This window comes from Solanum tuberosum, unplaced genomic scaffold, assembly GCF_000226075.1.
Source record: "Solanum tuberosum cultivar DM 1-3 516 R44 unplaced genomic scaffold, SolTub_3.0 scf00064, whole genome shotgun sequence".
NCBI lineage: Eukaryota > Viridiplantae > Streptophyta > Magnoliopsida > Solanales > Solanaceae > Solanum > Solanum tuberosum.
The window spans coordinates 2,009,336-2,028,474 of record NW_006238990.1 but is presented as its reverse complement, the minus strand read 5'-3'; the positions used below and the strand labels follow the sequence as shown (position 1 = coordinate 2,028,474).

The 19,139-nt window shown below is 38.9% G+C and overlaps 1 protein-coding gene across 1 annotated transcript; it reads right to left on the bottom strand.

The window, feature by feature from the left end:
* Positions 1-4,203: 4,203 nt before the first annotated feature.
* LOC107060199 (uncharacterized) lies at positions 4,204-5,013 on the bottom strand. The gene has a single exon (XM_015307788.1). The coding sequence runs from the start codon at positions 5,011-5,013 to the stop codon at positions 4,204-4,206; it is 810 nt and encodes a 269-aa protein (XP_015163274.1).
* Between the last annotated feature and the right edge of the window lie 14,126 nt (positions 5,014-19,139).

The window sequence follows — 19,139 nt, the reverse complement described above, 5'->3', positions numbered from 1 at the left end:
ACAGCTGGTAATTGAATTGCACAAGTTCTCAGTAGTTTTTTTTTTGTAGAAATCAAGTATCTTATCTTCTATATCATTAGTGGTTGTCACTATGTTCCCATTGGCATTGATTCAGCTAGTATTTCTGTTTTGAGCAATCCTGTTCCTTAAGCTATCATGAAAATAAGCTGTATTCCCATCTCCCAATTTCAACCATTGAACTCTAGACTTTTGTCTCATGATGCTTTCTTCTACCTTCAACCATTTCTCCAAATTCATTTTGGTCTCCCTTTCTGTTTCAATCATGCTTAAGGGTTCCCCTGGTTGTCTCATAGCTCTTTGGATATCATGTAATTGTTGCCTGAACATCTTTATTCTCATTTCCACTCCTTGAAACTCAATTTTGTTTAAGCACTTTAAACCTTGCTTCACTTTCTTTAATTTCTGCCACACCCTCATCATATTTTTTCCTCCTGCACTATCTAGCCATGCTGTCTGCACTGTCTCCTGGAATTTCATATGCTATGCTAGGTGATTTAAAAATCTGAATGGTCTGGATCTCAGCTCAACTTGTTGTACAAAGTTAATACTGAGTGGTGAGTGATTAGAACAACCAGGGTCCATATTATGCACCTCCATGTTAGGCATAGTCAGCATCCATCTTGCATTTACTAGAGCCCAATCTATTCTATTATATGTGTGCCCATTAGTCCAGGTGTATTCTCTGCCAGTGTGTTTTAAAATTGTCATACTTCTGTCCCTTAGAAACCCATCAAAATCTCTTATTTCTGCATCTTGTACAGGATCCCCCACCATTCTATCTTCCCCTCTATGAAAAGTATTATAATCTCCCATAGCAACCCAAGGTGTCTGTTGGTTATTATGAATACTCCTTAATTGCTCCCACAACTTTCTTCTATCAGCTACAGTATGTAAACCATAAACAACTGTGAAGCTAAAACTAATATTTATCCCTCTACAATCTACTTCTATATGAATATGTTGCTTAGACTGATCCACTAGATTGCATCTAATCACTTGAGGATCCCATAATATCCATATTCTGCCTTTACTACTAGATAGAGAGTTAGTTATACTTTCCCATCCAGGTGCAACTTTCTTCAGGATGTGACCTTCATGCTAGACTTTTATTTTATGTTCTAGAAGTGCTATAATACTAACTTTAGTAGTCTTTATAAGCATTGCAACTTCTTTCTGCTTATAGACTTTATTCAAACCTCTTACATTCCAAGTAATTAACTTCATTTATGAGGGGTGCTAGTACATTACTGTAACACCCCAGAAATTCTATGACTTAAGTTAGAGCCTCACTTTATGAATAATGACTTTAAAAAATAGTTAAAATTATGTTTCTAAACCTAAATTAATGCAATTGACTTGGTTTGGAAGAGTAAAAGTCTAAACGTCAAGAAACGACCACGACATCCGAAAACTAGAGAAGAATGTGTTCTAGTGTGTTCTTAGGTTTTGGGGCAGGTTTAGGAGTGTCGTATGATGGTATAATCTTGTAAAAAGGTTTAAATTAGGTAAATATATGTTTATAGGGTCAAAATGTTCAAATACGACACCCCGGGGCCATCCTAAGGGACCCTGAGGAGGACCCCAACCTTGGCCAAGCAAGCTGCCAAGGCAGCTTGCAAATTGCACTTGGAGGGAACAGCTCCACGTCGCGGACTAGCTTCCCCAAGGAGCAAAAGTTTAGTTCACGACGCGGTCGTGTCGCGGAGTCTACTGTCTTGAAATTTAATTCCAAATATCTTCAGGGAACAGTTCCGCGTCGCGGACTTGTTCCGTGATGAAAATGCAGAAATTCAGAAATCGATCTTTACTTCATTAAAGAGTCCAAGTAAGTGAGGGGTATTTTGGGAACTTTAGGGGACGTGTATATAATGATTTTTAAGTTAAATTACCCCACTTTTTATCACTTAAACACAAAACCCCCAAAGATCAAAACCTAAAGTTCCTCCTTCTCTCTACTCTCTCTTCTCAAGGACTCCATTGAAGAAGATTGGAGCTTCAAGAAGAAGACCAACTCTCCAAGGTTTCAACTCGGATTTTCGTGGTTAATTCGTAAATAAGGTATGGTTGCTTATCACTCTTGGGATTCCTTTCCCCAAGAGTCCCCTTCAAGATGAATTTCAAAACCTCCAATTTCTAGGTTTCAATCCAAAAACATGGATTTTCTTTCTAAAGTAAAATTGATGTTATAAACTGACTTTGATTGATGTTATACAAACAAATATGGATGAATTTATGTTGTATTGGTGGTTTCTTGAAGAATTCCCAATGAGATACATGTTTCTCCTTCTTTTCCTAATTCTAACCCTAGTTTGTGTTGGATATTGAATGAAGGCTATGAATTGAATGTGATGTTATGTAATTCATATTTGTATGATGATTCTACCCTAGGTTATGTATAATTTCTATGAAATTAGGGTTGAGTCTTTGAATGAAGCCTTGAAGGCTATGAAGGGAATATGTCAATTGCTTATATTGATGTTGATTATGCTATTATTTCATGAATTACATTGTATTATGTATTGGTTATGAATTGCTTGGTAATTGAAGTATGGATGTCCCAAGAAGGGCTAGAAGGTATGAAGGTTGGTTCTTCTTTGAACTCAAGTATGAAAGGTGAATTACTTAGATTGTAATGATACAATACCTAATGTGTTATTGTGGTGTTGATGACCTAGTTTCCTCATCCTTAACCCTCTACACTTGAAATTAGCTATGAAGTATGTATGTATATTATGGTATGATTGCTATATGATTGAAAGGTAGTTCTCATGATTATAGTGTAATGTAAAGTGAAAGGTTTACTCACTTGCTAAGTGTCTCTAAAGTGAAAGGATTGTTACTCACTTATGAACACATACGAGCTATTATGGTAAGATGTCTACATAAGTGTCTAGTAAAGGCTAATGTGAACTTATGTGATGACTAAAAATGATTACAAAAGGGAATTAGATGCTTAGCACCGAAAGGGCATGTAAATGAGATGGGGGTCTCACGGGTTATTGCAATATTTCCCTAATGTAAAAGTAAATGAAGGTATGAAAGCTGTGAACTCTTACTAAGACTTTCTTAAGGGTTTCTACATAGTGTAAGGGAGGGTATGGGACTTCTCTTGCACATTGCACTTGTCAGATCCTAAGAGATGGTTGTAGTAATGTTCTCTTATGATTATGATGATTATGGCTTATGTATGTTAAAGCTATGTTATGTATGATCATTATGAATATGGTAAGTTATGATGAAATACGATCTTATGAATGTATGCATGAAGTAGGTTGCTTAATGTGATACTTGGCTTTTGATAGGGTTATGGCCTCCTATCCTTTGCATTGCACTAGTATTGCTTGAGTTGTTTACATGTTGGGATGATAGTATGTTGGTTTGGCTTATGATGTTTACCTTATGTGCATAATGGGTTTTTACTTGACCAAAGCATGTCTTTAACTAAAATGTCCTTTTATGCATATTTTAATGGTTTTTATGCATAGTAGTCATACTTAGTACGTGTGTTGTACTAACCCATATTTTCTTCCCTTTTCCCAAACAATGTAGGTTCGGGCCTTTGACGAGATTCAAGGCTATTTCTCAAGATACTTGGATTTGCTCCTCCAAGTGTGTGAGTCCTCAAGTCCGAGGACAAGACCCCTATGTTCTAGCTTTTTTAGTCTTTTGCTTATATTGAAAGACATTGTTGTATTTTCCTATTCTAGACTTCCTATTGGTGTAAGGGCTAAGTCCCAATTTCTATACTCCTATGTCTAGATTGTATGTTGAGACAAAGTTAGTTTCTATTTTTCATATATGAAGGGAAGTTGAACTTCCAAAGTAAAAGTTTTAATTTTTCCGCTATTTTTCTATGATATATGCAATGATGAATGCTAAGGGCTTGTATAAGACCTGTTAGAGGATGAGTACGCCGGTAACGACTAAGGGGTGCTCCTAGGTCGTTACAATTACCTTTCCCAAGCTCCTTCCCTGCTCCTCCTAAACCTTTATCTTTATCAGCTGCATGTCTCGTATCATGGTCATGCAATGGATTAAACTCATTTGCTAGGGGAATTATAACCTTTTTATGCTTTGTCTTTGCCCTTTTGTTGTTGATTTCCCTCTTGCTTCCTCCCATTTTCCTCCAATGTCCTGTATTTGTAGCCCTCTGCTCACCTGCAAGTTTGCTGTATCTTCTTCTTACTGATTGATATCCTGCCTTGAGCTTATCACTTCAGCTAGCCCACTATTCGCAAGAGTGTTGTTGGATTCTGCTTGTAGCTCAGTTCTCTTTAGTTGCCACTCTGTCGTCCTCTTCACTGCCTTATCTTTTTGTTTATGTTCTTCCCCTTTCTCATGAAATTTGTGCCCAATGATCAAACACTTAGGACAATAAACCGGCACCCATTCATAAACCACATTCTGAGTGAATTCTCTACCATTTGGATCTTCCACTTTAATGTCTACTGGCAGTTTTTGAATGATATCCATTTCTATTAGAACTCTAGCATAGGAAACTCTTTCTATCTGCGTAATGCATTCATCCGCAAAAAGAGGAATTTCCAACCCACTACTAATTCTACTTAATGATTGTACGCCCCAGCAATTCAACGGGAGGTTTGGGAATTTCACCCATACTGGGATAGTTTGCATAATCTCCTTTCCTAGATCAAACTCCGACACCCATGTCTTAACTATGATCGGCTTATTCCCTAGCATATGAGGGCCTGAATATAACACTTTATCCCTATTCTCAAAACTACCAAATCTTACCAAAAAATAACCATCATTATGGTAGAATGCCTTGGGTTTTGCTATATAGTTCCACTGCGCCGCTATGTAACGTTCTATTGCAGGAATTGTTGGCTCAACTCCCACCACATAGAGGATTAAAACATGTTTCCATCTTAGCGTCTCCGCCTCTACCTCATCTTTGCATAGCTCGATAATTTTCTCCCCATTACGAACTGTGGGAGCTATATAATTCTGCTTCATTCCCTGTGTAGCCATACGGTTTCTCTAAAATAGGTTCGACCATTTTTTCAGTTCAGGCTCTTCCTCCTTCCCTTCTTGTCCTTCCTTTCCTAGGATTAGCTCCACCAACACCTTGCTTGTGCTCTGGGTACTCTCAATTTGTGGCGTAGGTTCCCATTCTCCATGTGTTTCCCCTCTTCTCCGATCTAGTCTTCGAGTTTGGTGATGTAATCAGAACTGGGGTTTTGCTTAATTTCGGCCACTGCTCAACTGGTTTCGTCCCCCTATTATGAATCTTCCCTGTACTTAGTGTGCTTCCATTCCCTGCGCTCGTATGTCCGCCAATGACCATCTTCTTCCGACCTCTCGCCATGGTAGGCGTACGTTAGCTCACCTAACGTGCACCGAGAGAGGAAATTCTTCGCTTTTGTCATGACCAAAAGTACACCCTAGACGTGATATGACGTATAAGACCTCAGAGGCCCTACACAAGTCACTTGACATACACCTACACAACATAATAGAGAAAAACAAGAAATCTTATAAGAAGTAAAGAGTTTGACATAAGTGGAAGTACAATAAAGTCTTGACAAGCCATCTATTACCTCAAAAGAGTGGTCAGGACGTAACCGGTACACCACATACAAAGTCTAAAACTTAAAATAGAAGGAAAGGAAATAGAAGTATCATGGTCCTCGAAACACGAGGACTCACAACTCTTGATCTTCGAATCTTCAATGAGATCAACAAGCACAAATAGAGGGAGATAAATCATCACGCCCTACATTAATGAAACAATGTAGGCACAAGTATGCATTAGTACATGAAATTTACTAAGCATGAGAGGAATGCAATAAAACATGAGATGTGATCATATAGGACATAATGGAAGACATGATATCCATGACCAAGCTAACATAGTAAAAACCTTTAAATAGAATCATAATCATAAACATGGCCAATGCATCTTGATATCATAATAGGAAGCTTCATAAAACATTTGAAAGCCACTTAGTTCATTTTTTGAGATATTTACTTTTAACCGACATAAACCATGTGAGCTATAACACGAAATCTAGTGTCTTGTTCCCACACTGAAAAGAGATGTCAATACTTTCCAAGGCAACAACCTTAAATTTCTAGCTTAGGTGGATCCACTAGCTATGTTACTAAAGACAACCTATGGGGGCATGTAGTTAGGGACAAGGAGATTGCTACTAGAGACCTGACCTCTACTAACAGGAGAGCCTCCATCTCAATATCCTCTGGGTGCTAAGTAAAAATCCCAACAGAATAGTCATAAACATAAAATCATCATCATCCATGGAAAAGCACAATCCTTCAACTAAGAGCATCCGCCACCACAATCACCTTATCAGGATGATAAATGACACTCATATCATAATCCTTCAACAATTCAAGCCATCTCATTTGGTGAAGATTCAAATTCTTATGAGTGAACATATATTTCAAACTCTTGTGATTGGTAATCATATCTACATGAACACCACACAAGTAATGTCTCCAAATCTTAAGAGCAAACACCACTGTCGCTAACTCCAAATCATGAGTCATATAATTCTTTTCATGCATTTTCAATTTCCTAGAAGCATAAGCGATGACTTTTCCATGTTGCCTCAAAACATAACCAAGATCTACTCGTGAAGCATCATAATAAACTACAAACCATCTGATCCTTCTGGTAGTGTCAAAATAGGGGCTGAGGTGAGTTTATCCTTCAAATGTTGGAAACTTTTCTCACAAGCTTCCAACCATAGGGAATTCACTTTCTTTTAAGTCAACATTGTCAAAGGCGAAGCAATAAAGGAAATTCCTTCCACAAACTTTCTATAATAATCGACCAAACCTAAGAAACTCTGTATATCTGAAGCAGACAAAGGTCTAAGACAATTCTTAACCACCTCAGTTTTCTTAGAATCGACTTGAATACCTTCACCGGAGACAATATGGCCAAGGAAAGCAACAGACCTCAACCAAAACTCACACTTTTTAAACTTAGCATACAACTCATGATCCTTGACAATTTTCAACACAATCCTCATATTCTCAACATGTTCATCCTCACTCTGTGAGTAAATCAAAATTTTATCGATAAACACAATCACAAACCCATTAAGGTATTAATTAAAAATCCTATTAATCAAATCCATAAACACTATTGGGTCATTAACCAAACCAAATGACATTACCAAAAACTCATAATGACCATACCGAGTTCGAAAAGCCGTCTTAGGAATGTCTGTCTCTTTCAACATCAATTGGTGATAACCCAATCAGAGGTCAATCTTAGAGAAATAACTTGCTCATTGGAGTTGATCAAACAAATAATCTATCCTTAGAATAGGATACTTATTTTTAATGGTATCCTTACTCAATTTCTGATAGTCCATACCCATTCAGAGAGAACTATCCTTCTTTTGAATACAAAACACCGGAGCACCCCATGGTGAGATACTCGGTCTAATAACGCCCTTATCCAACAAATACTTTAATTGGTCCTTAAACACCTTTAGTTCTGTTGTGGCCACACGGTAAGGTAGAATAGAGATAGGCTACGTATTTGGGAGAAGGTCAATACAAAAGTCTATTTCCCTTCTGGGAGGAATACCAGGAAGATCATCGAGAAACACTTCTGGAAAGTCAATTACAGTTGGAACTAATTCAAGAGTAGGGGTTTCATAATTTGTATCCCTAACCCGAACTAGATGATAAATGCAACCCTTGGAAATCATATTTCTAGATTTTAAGCAAGATATAAACTGACCCTTAAGAACATAATTTCCCCCTTCCCATGACATGATAGGTTCATTCAGAACCTTGAATGTGACCAATCGGGTCCTACAATCTATGGAAGCATAACATGCATGAAGCCAATCCATTCCAAGAATAACATCAAAATCTGATATATCAATCTCTGCAAGTGTAACACCTTAGATTTTGGAAAAGGAAAAAAATTCATGTTTTTGCTACTGCTTGTGTTCTATGGGTCCAGTCTACGGGTCGTAAAGGATTTTACGGACCGTAGAAGGCATCCGTAGAAAGTGGGATTGGGTTTTGAGAAAACTCAAGTTTCTGAAGTTGAGTCTACAATTGACCAGGTTAGTACCTAAAATGATCTACGAGTCGTAGATATGTCTCGTACGAAGGTCCTAGACTTAGTGAAATTTTGAAGGTCAAAGTTGAGTTCTAAGGTTGGGGTCTACGAACCGTAGAAATTTCTATGGGCTGTAGAAAGGTATCGTCAAAAGTTGGTCAAATTTAAGGCTTCTGTACTTTTCTATGGATGACCAATACAGTCTGTAGTAAGTCCTACAGATAGTAGGTCCAAACCATAGAAGGGTTTGACAGTTATTTTTAAGAGGTTTTTGGGTCTCCCCTAAGTGTTTAATGCCTACAATAAGTCGTTTTGATCCGAATTATAAACTCTATAAATACCCCTCAAGTCCTAAAACTACCCTTTACAAATCCTTTACCCAAATTCCCGATTTCCCTCCAAGTTCTTCCCCAAATTTCTCTCTCTAGCTAAGGAAGAATAAGCTAGGGTTTCAAGGTCAAGTCTCCAATTCACCATAGCTTTTAAGATTTGATCGTAAAGGTATGTTAGTATTCACCAATGGAGTCCTCTCTTCCATTGGGTCCCCAAAGATCCAAATTCTCCAAGTTAAATTTAATTGATCAAAGTTAGGATTTTCTCCAATCTTCATGGGTTCTTTTTAATTATGATTCAATTATCTATTTTCTATCTCCTAATACATTAATTGAAGTATTTACATGATTTTGAGTTGAATTCAAATGAACCCATGCATGATCCATGATTTTTGACTATGAACACATGATGAAACTTATGAACTATGAACTATGAACTATGAATTTATGAAGATATACATGTTTTTATGAGAATGATGTTTATGAATTAAGGATGCTTTTAGATGAAAGTATCAATGAAAATTGTGAAGGGTTTTCTCACATATTAATATGATCATGATTATGAAAAGATTTCTCACATAAAGATTCACAAGGTTTAAAGGTTTTCTCACCTAAGTTTAATCAAGATTTAAGGAGCTATCCTAAATAACTTTAGGTTGGATTGGTAACTTAATTTTGCCTTTCAATGGATTATAATATGAATAAGATTAATGACTATTCCATGGGATTTTACTTAGCAACGAGAGGCTATTGAGATGGAGGCTCTCCCGTTAGTAAAGGCCAAGTCTCTAATAGCAATCTCTTTGTTCCTACTACGTGCCCCCATATGATGTCTTATCTAGTGGATCCATGTAAGCTAGAAGTTTAAGGTTGTTGCCTTGGAAGGAAATGATATCTCTTTTTGGTGTGGGATAGACATCGGATTCCATGCTTTAGCTCACATGGTCTATGTCGGTTAATGGTAAACATCCCATAATAATGAACTAGGTTACTTTCGAGTACCACACTAAGGGTTTTAATATGTTACGATTGCATTGACCATGATTATTACTTGTGTTTTCTAACATCTTATATTATGCTTTAGCTTGGTCATTGCATGTCATGTAAGTTCTTTTTAGCATGATTTCATATCTTTTATTCATTGCTATCATACTTAGTACATTCCATGTCCTAATACATACTTGTACCTACATTGTCTCATAATATAGGGTCTGACGCTCCTACCGCGCACACTTGTGGCTAGTTGATCTCTGTTAACGATTATTGATTGGTGAATCCTCATGCTCTAAGGACTAAGACACTTTTATAACTTTTTCAGTTTTCAGACATTTTGTATGTGGTGTATGAGTTACGTCCCAACCACTTCTTGTGATATATTAGATGGCTTGATGAGACTATGTTAGACTTCCGCTTTGTTAAATTCTTTTATGATATGAGAATTGTTCTTTAGAAATCTTTATTTCAATCATCTTGTATTATTTATTCTAAGTGGCTTGTGTAAAGTCCTTTTTGTGGTTCTATACGCCATGCTACACCTAGGGTATACTTTGGGTCGTGACAAACTTGGTATTCAAAGCATAAGGTTCAGAAAGGTCCTAAGATGTCTCACAAGCCACATCAAGTAATGTCTTGTGTATGAGTTTGAAGCGCGCCACATTTATGAATAAGAGTCTATAAGATGTTTAGGAAATTATATTTTATCATCATTCTAAAGTCGTACGATAGAGTGTAACTCTATATGTCTCTCTCCTAATCCTTATTTGATGATTTTTAGGATATGGTCCCTTAAAGAGCTTATGTGAGAAGGAATGTGGGTAATGACAATAAGGAGCCCGATGTTCCTTAAGTTTCAGTTCATCCTTTGGTTGAGCAAGTGACTCATGCCAAATTCTAAACCGCTTTCCAAGTGTTGGCTCAATCTTTGATGACTCAAGCCAATAGAGAGGTCAATGCTCCCGTGAATCCAAATATAGGTACGGTGACATCAAGGATAAGGGACTTCAATAGGATGAATCGTTCAAAGTTTCATGGTTCCAATGGTGATAAGGATCCTCAAGAGTTCGTTGATGAGGTTCACAAGATAGTGGAAATTATAGGAGTGACTGCGGTTGAGAAGGTGGAGTTGGCCGCTTATCAACTAAAGGGTGTTGCTCAAGTTTGTCAACCAATGAAAGGAAGAAAGGGCGGTGATGTGGGTCCTCTTGATTGGAAAAATTTTAAGGTTGTATTTCTTGATAGGTTCTTTTCCCTTGTGATGAGGTATACAAAGGTGCTTGAGTTCGTTAACCTCATTAAAGGAACATGAGTGTTAAATAATATGCCTTGAAATTCACACAATTGTCCAATTATGCTCCTTCTAAGGTGTGTTTGAAAATGGTGGTTAAGGAATATCGTACCAATATGCTCATTCAAGAAATGGATATTTCCCATTTTACGACACATGCCCAAAAAATTGAAGAGGAAAAGCTTAAGGAAAGGTCTAGGGAGTCCACTAGGGCAAAGACTGGTGATGGTATTTTTTTACATTCAAGGTCCGATGGACATGGTTGCTCTAAATTCTGACAAAATATTTATGGTCAAGGTTTCTCTAATGCTTCAGCTCCAAAGTTCAACAAAGATAGGGTGTCTAAACCTAAGCCTCAAGGAGGAAATGATGGTGGATCTTCTTTGTCTACTTGTGCTAGGTGTGGAAAAAAGCACGATGGTAAATTCTCAACCGGTAGAAAGGCTTGCTTTAGTTATAGTAAGAGTGGTCACAAGATGAGGGATTGTCTGCCACTTGATATTAAGGGAAGAGATGGTAGGCAAGCTCCGCCTAGTGATTCAGGTTTGAGTTTCCCAAAGCAAAACAAATTATATACACTTTAAACTTGACATGATTAAGAGGGTTCTCCTGATATGGTTAGTGGTGTATTCAAAGTCTTTCATCTTGATGTTTATGCTTCGCTTGATTCCGGTGCTACTTTGTATTTTATGACGCCATATATGGCTATGCGATTTGATGTTTCTTTGAATGTGTTGATATACCCTTTTTCTGTCTCTACTCCTATTGGTGAATCTATTATTTCTAAGAGAGTCTATAGAAAGTGTCCCGTCTCCTTATCCCATAGAGTCACTCATATTGATCTCGTAGAACTTGATATGTTGGATTTTGACGTTATTTTTGGTATGGATTAGTGTTAGTCTTGTTATGTTTCTGTTGATTGTAGAATCTGAGTGGTTAAGTTACGGTTTCTTAATGAGCCCATCCTAGAGTGGAAAAGGGGAAATTCTATGCCTAAGGGTCAATTTGTTTCTTGTCTAAAAACTAGAAAATTGATTTCTAAGGGTTGCATATACCATCTTGTTCGAGTTAAGGATATGGATTACAAAACCGTTATTCTTGAGTCAGTCCCCATTGTAAATGAGTTTTGGAAAATGTTTCTTAATGATCTACCCGGTGTTCCTCCCAAAAGGGAAATAGACTTTGGTTTTGACCATCTCCCAGATATGCAACCTATCTCTATTCCTTCTTACTATATGGATCCGACAGAACTTAAGGAATTAAAGGAGAAGTTGAAAGACTTGTTGGATAAGGATTTCATCCGACTGAGTATCTCTCCATTGGGTGCTCCCATTTTTGCTCGTTCATAAGGATGGTTCACTTTGCATGTGTATTGGTTCCCGACAATTGAAAAAGGTTAGACCATTAAGAATAGGTATCCTCTTCCAAGGATTGATGATTTGTTTGATCAAGTCCAAGAAGCATGTTATTTCTCTAAGATTTACCTCTGATTAGGTTATCACTAATTGGGGGTGAAAGAGAGTGACATTTTGAAGACGGTTTCCAAACAAGGTATGGTCATTATATATTCTTGATAATGTCGTTTGTTTTGACCAATGCTCCAACCACATTCATGGATTTGATGAATAGAGTGTTTAGACAATATCTTGATATGTTTGTGGTAGAGTTTATCAATGATATCTTGAATTATTCTCAGAGTAAGGACGAGAATGCCGATCATTTGATGATTGTGTTGCGAATTCTTAAAGATCGTGAGTTATATGGTAAGTTCAATAAGTGCTAGTTTTGGTTGAGATCCATGATTTTTAACGTTTAAAGTACACCTCATCCGATTCTAGGTGTCAACGATTGTAAATCAATATAAAACCCAACTAAATGAGTTGGGGTCGAATCCCACAGGGAGTGGTGCATGTTTGGAATTCAATTAAGAAGTATGAATGCGGTCTAATCAGCCATAGGAGTAAACATTATCGGAAAGAGACATATTAAATTAAAGGGGTGACACGAATGTCAAATGTGTGTTTTGATTTGCAATTATCAACTACATAGCAGTCACAAACAATTTTATATAACAATAAGGAGATAGATTTTTGGGATGTGATCGATTATAGGAAAATTTGATATATGGGTAATTGAAACTACTAGTAAACAACTGAAAATCAATGAGTAGGCAAGACTATAAGGGAGATAGCTTTCTCTCGAACAACTACCCTGAATCAAGTGATTTCTTTCGAACATGAACAAGCACAACAATGAAGAACAACCCACACCTTAATACATCCATTCTTTCAGGCTAGATGGATGGCATTGGGTTTAGGATTCACTCTCTCGAGCTAAATCCAGATCAACCCAATACCCACAGATCATCAATCAATAATTTTAGTCCTAAAACCTCTCTCTCTCGCAAGCCAAGAACACAATTGTGGAGTTGCATTTGCAACTACAACTCATAAATTAAACCATAATTAAGGATAAAACTCACTTTTAAACTAGCAATTAGCAATACCCATAAACTAATTCAGCCCATAATCACACCCCAAGAATTGAGGTTTTAGCCAAACATCATAAAAAGGTAAAAACTATTACCAAATCGATTAGCCATCAACTGGGTAAGAGAGATTTAGTCTTTACAATGCTCAATTTGAAAAAAAATCTGAAACCCACTTCCAAAATCTCCAAATTAAATCTCTAAGGTTCTTCAAAAGCTAAGAAAAACTCCAGAGAAAACTTGTTCTAAACAATTTTAATGAAAAATAGATGTCCAAAGATGTAAAAGATGTAAAAGATACTAAACTAAATGTTCAAAATCTAATTTATACGAAAATAAGCTATGAATGCCCCTTTAGTGAAGTAAGTCGGGCTCATCGAACCACTCGGCGAGCCACCCTTTGACCTCTTCCATCGCCTTTTCGTCTTGGTATTCAACATCCTCAAGGCCTGTAATTTTGGGCGATCTATCTTGGCTTCGCGGAACTACTCGGCGTTCTGCCGACTGTTCCTTTTCGTCGCCGACTTGGTTCTTTCCTTTAGGGCTTGGCACACTGGAACTTTAGGCGGTCAAATAGCCAGTCGGCGATTCACCAAATGCCCTTTGCGATCACCAGGCTTGCCTTTCTTCATTTCTTCAGTTTGTTTTATTCCTTTTTGCATGTTAGTGTCCTTGCTTTGTTCCTCAATCCATGTACCTAAAAATCAAGGATTTGTCATCAGTTTATGCCACAAATTAAGCATTTGAGGACACTAAATCTATATAAATAAATCCCTATATGAGTCCAAATCTCGAACTCATCAACACCCCCAACTTAAACTTTTTCTTGTCCTCAAGTAAATATCAAGTTCTGCAGTTCAATAAGGATGTCTAAATAGTGCTACATAAGACTCAACATGAATGCACACAACAAGACTCAACTTACTTATGTAATGATCAATTGTGCACTCAAAGATTCAAATTTTGACTCACCATTATCAAAGATGCTCAAGTTCATAATACTTGCTTCAAATGCAAGTTCAAGCTCAATAAATGTACTCAAATGCACTCACAACAAAGATGATTCCATATTCACACACAATTTCTCAACAATTTATAGTTCCGAAATCACATACAACTCTCACACTTACAAAGATGAACACATGCATGACTTCACCCATAGGTTTGCCCTTATTTTCCAATCAACATTTGTTTCAGCTCACTCAAGATAAAAAAGGTCTTTTCAAGGCTTGTAATGGGGCTGAGTGAAAATGTATGGTCCTTTATGCTCAATGGCTGCTACCCTCATGAAATGTGGTCCAAATATCACTTTCTTTCTTTTCTTCGACATTTTGATCATGTTCATAATTCACCCCATTATTCACTTTCACATGGACTTCCAGAAACCCCATCTCTTTTGCAATTTTCATCACTTATATCACAACATTTTCATTTTTTTAATATATATGGAGGGGTTCCATGTTTTTCTAGACCGTTGCTCAAAGGGGAATTGTTCACACTTCTTGAATTACCTTCTCTTTTCACCATTCCTCTAACTTAGGCTTTTGGCCTAAGTTGGCTATTCAAACAAACCACACTTCATGAGAGTTATGGGTTAATGGATAAAGAGAGATCACAATTGTTCAAGTTTATTCCAAGAAACGGATAAGGCTCAAAGGGATTCAACAAGGTTCACGCATCTCACAAGGTTGGCCACAAAAGAGGTATATTGTCAAATTGTTTCACTCTTTAAAATTGTTGCCTAAGATCATTTCAAGTGCTTGCATCACTTAGTCAACCGGACCAACGGGGCAAATTCAAGGTGCCATCACACAATGTTCAAGGTAAGCTCATCACACAAGGCATTGACACCAATATCAAACGAGAATCATTCGAGCTAGTGTGCAATGTTCATCACAAGAGGCTTCTTTCGATAACCGGCTAGTCACAAAGAGATGCAAAAAGTTCACACATTGTCTATGCAACTTCATTTGGCCTCATTAGCCACGCATTCATTTTGTTCAATTAAGAGCACTATTCAAGTCATTGGTATTGATCATAACCGATACTGAAATTTGCATAAGAACATCCACAATCACACACAGAAGAGGTGGCACAAAATTTTCAAAATAGGTTAAAAACTATTCCATTCAAAACAAGGAGCCACAAGCTCAAATATCCACAAGATAAGATCAAAACCAATTAAAACACAAAACCCAATATTCATATACAAAATCAAATCACAAGAGGTAGGTATGGAAATACCTCACCCCACCCACAAAAAAAAAGGAGTTGTCCGCAAATGCAAGTAAGACAACTAGAATCAATAAAAATAACAAAGAGAGCCGTAAAGAATGATCCTGTCTAGTTAGTTGCTCCATCTGTCGGGGCATCAATGCCCAAGGTCACACTCTGATCTTGGGAATCAGTTCCCGAGGTAACAGCAACACTGGCTCCACTAGAGCCTATAATGGAAGTATCTGTCAGCGACGTCTGAATGACTGACTGAACTATCCTCTCCTCTAAATCAGGCAGGTCCTCATAGATAGTCGCCTCCTGAGCATCAAGCATCTCATTATTCGTCTCCCCCTCTGACTCAGTAGCAGCCACATCATCCATAAGCTCATCTCCGGTGGTAGCCGGAGGCATATTAGAACTAGATGGAACACCCGGAGCCTCAACTGACTCAAACAGTGAAGTGAAGTCTGTGGACTTCAGATAGTCCACATCCTTCCTCAAATCAGAAACCTCATCCTTCAAAGCCGTAACCTCAGAAGTAACCCCCTGTACTCTCTCACAAGTCTCTACTCTCACCGTGAGAGCACCAATCAATGTTCGGAGGGGTGTCAAAGCAGCTGAAATAGCCCACTCAATCATCCAAGGCACCTCAGCCTCTAGTAGGGAAGCCCGCACATAGGTAGAATGGGCTAGAGGCCCCATATTGAGGAGCATGGCCTAAGTGATCCTAGTAGGCTGGGAAGCAGCAGAACAACCTCAAGCCTGTGAAGGAGTGGTAGTGGGTGTACCTGAAGGCCCTAAGGCCGGAGTAGGCAAAGCTACCTCTGCAGGTATAGACCCAACATCAACCTCCGGGGATGTATCCACCAGAGCTGCTCTCCTCATATCCGCCTCATCCCGTGTGTACTTAGCTTCAATACGCTAGATGTCTATGGAGGATGTGGGTGTGACATGAATGTCACTCTTCTCGTCAAGAGGAACTTCAGCCTGCCGACATAGCTTTGTAATAAGAACTGGGAATGGCAGGGATGTTTGGCGCTGTTTGGCCCCCATGGCCATCTCCTGCTCTATAATCAGTCCCAAGTTGAGCCCCTTCTTGGCGATGATGGTTCCGAGACAGGTCATCTTTGGGTGGCGGAGGATAAACTCATTCTGTAAGGGCATGATAGAACTTCTGATGAACCTGAACCAATACCAGACTTCTATATTCAAGCCCTTCTTCTCGATTGAGGATCTGACCTCAATCCTCCTCGAGGTGGTGTCAGAAATGAGGGGAACAAGCCAACCCTCTATCCAGAGTCTGTGCTATAGTCATGCCCTCGTAATCATGCTCAAACCCTGTAGCTCTGTCAAGTGCCACATTGATATGATCGTTGCTGCATCCCACTGTCTTCCCCGAACTACCAGAGACTCTACCAGTCTTAAGGCACTGATCTTCTTCTTCCCCTGGGGTACTAAGTAACTGTATGCAGTGTAGAACTCTTGGACCCAGGTGGGAATGCATGGGACACGGGGCTTGGTGAATAAGTCAAACCTGTGGTATCGGAGTGTGTCCCACACAAGAGGGTACATGTCCACCACACCATCCGTGGACAATCTCTTCTTTTCAAGAATGGTCCTCAGTCTCTCGGACTTTAGATTGTTGAGTAGCCAGGGAAGAGGATCCTGAACTGGTGGTGCTGGAACCACCGTCTGTGCAGGAGTTGGCATTGTATCAGTAGCAGGAGAAGTAGACTCCGGGATCCTAGACGGATCTTGATGAACTCTGGCACGAATCTTAGCTCGCCAGGTCTAAAGTGGTTGGTCATCCTCAGGCTCGGAGAATGAGGCATGAGAATTAACAGAATCCCCATCACTGCCAGAGTTATGCTTCGGTCTCTTAGCGATGGGCGCTTTACCCTTGCCTCCCTTCGGAGGTGCTTTCTTGCCTTTTTTGGAGGAAGTAACAACTCCCCCATTGATTACGATGCCCCATGCTCATTTGCGGGGCGACATTCCACTTTCGTCCCAATTGGTCCTAGCCATATCTGCAAAACACATTGAAAAGAGTTAGAAAATTTCAAGAAAATATGCAGAATTCATGAAGTTGCAGATAAACTCGCCGAACCAATCAGCGAGTCGCCAAGTCACTTTGGCAAGCCAAATTGGGCTCGCCGAAAGGACTGGCAATTTTTTTTCTAGAAGCAAGGCAGGTCACCGATGTACAAGGCCGTTCGGCGAATCGCCGACATCACTCGATGAGCTCAGACTAGCCCGCCAAAATTAATAGTGTGTTTTAGCGATCAAAGGAACCTTTCGGTGAGTCACCGAGTGAACTCGGCGAGCTCATGCTTCCCGCTAAAAGTTATAGACTCTAACCAAGCCAAATCACGAAATTAAAGGTGATCAAAGGGGACATTGGCGAACTGCCGACCAGTTCGGCGAGCTCGACCCAGGTCGCCAAATTGCCAAACGTGCCAAATTTCAACCCCTATTCCCAAAATCAAGCCCACAGCCCCCGAAAACAAAATCAAACACACACATTATGTAGTTCACGCAAGACCCACAAGACCCATGCCTCCGGGTTACTCAGACTTCCCCTGCTTTGGCCAAAATTTGCCATTTGACGAATTTTGCTCTTAAGTATGATGTCAATCGCTCCATCATTGGGCAAAGTACGTCATTTAGCACAATTAAGGGTTACTTAGACATCACCCAACTTGACCCAACATAAATTTACCTCAACCCAATAATTTATGATCAATTTTGATGCACAACTAAAACTGCAAAACCAACACATCAAATACAATTCCAACATAGGCCCAACACACAACAACACAATTTTAGCAAATGCATTTGAGTTCAACCACTAATCAAGAGTTCGGGGTTCGAAAAACTAACCTTTAAGCCGAATTAAGAATTTGATATGCTAGGAGACAATGTAATCCAAATCTGAGCACGAGATCAACACACAAAAAGTGATAAAAATGGGAAAATATTGAAAATTGAGAGTTTGGGTGAGAGAGTACGAGGTTAGAAATAGGAGAATGCAAAAGATTTTGAAAATTTAAACTGTTTGTCCTTTTAATATCTTTCGGTTCGCATCCCTTTCAGCAATATTAGTTGAACACGCCGGACCTCTCAGCAATCGGCCAAGAGGTGACTTACCTTCCCGAGTTTTACAAGACCTCCAATCATTGGTGTCCAACCGACAGACAAAATTGGGCTCGTCGACCAGTTTGGCGAGTCACCGATTCATCCATTGGCCCACCAAATTTTACAGACTTCCACCTGATATTTTGTGAGTCCAATGGCGGTCCAAGTCAGGCTCACCGACTTCTTCGGCGAGTCGCCGATTGGACTCTTGGCTCGCCAACTGATACGCTCAAATTACACCTCCCTAAAGAAGTATAAGCGATCGTTATCAAGTAAAGAACCCAACTTGTAGGTTGGGGTCGATCCCACGAGGAAAATGGTTAAGACTTCACTTTAACAAACAATTATATTCAATTAGCCAAAGTACTTCCAGAAACAAGTAATAAAAAGGGGGGAATTTGTAAAACAAATTGTAAGAATTCAGTAAGTAATCAATAAACAAAAGTCAATTTCGGTTGTTATCAAGATGAGAAAATTAACTAGGGTATACGTGTTCACCACAAGCTCATAACGCAGTAATTCTAGTAATCGCAATCCTTTCCTAGTGTATTACATGCAAAGTGATAAGTTAGGTATCTCTAAATCCTTGAT

Excerpts from the sequence above, each read along its gene's own strand:
- LOC107060199 (XM_015307788.1), bottom strand. The coding sequence starts at position 5,013 with ATGGCTACACAGGGAATGAAGCAGAATTATATAGCTCCCACAGTTCGT.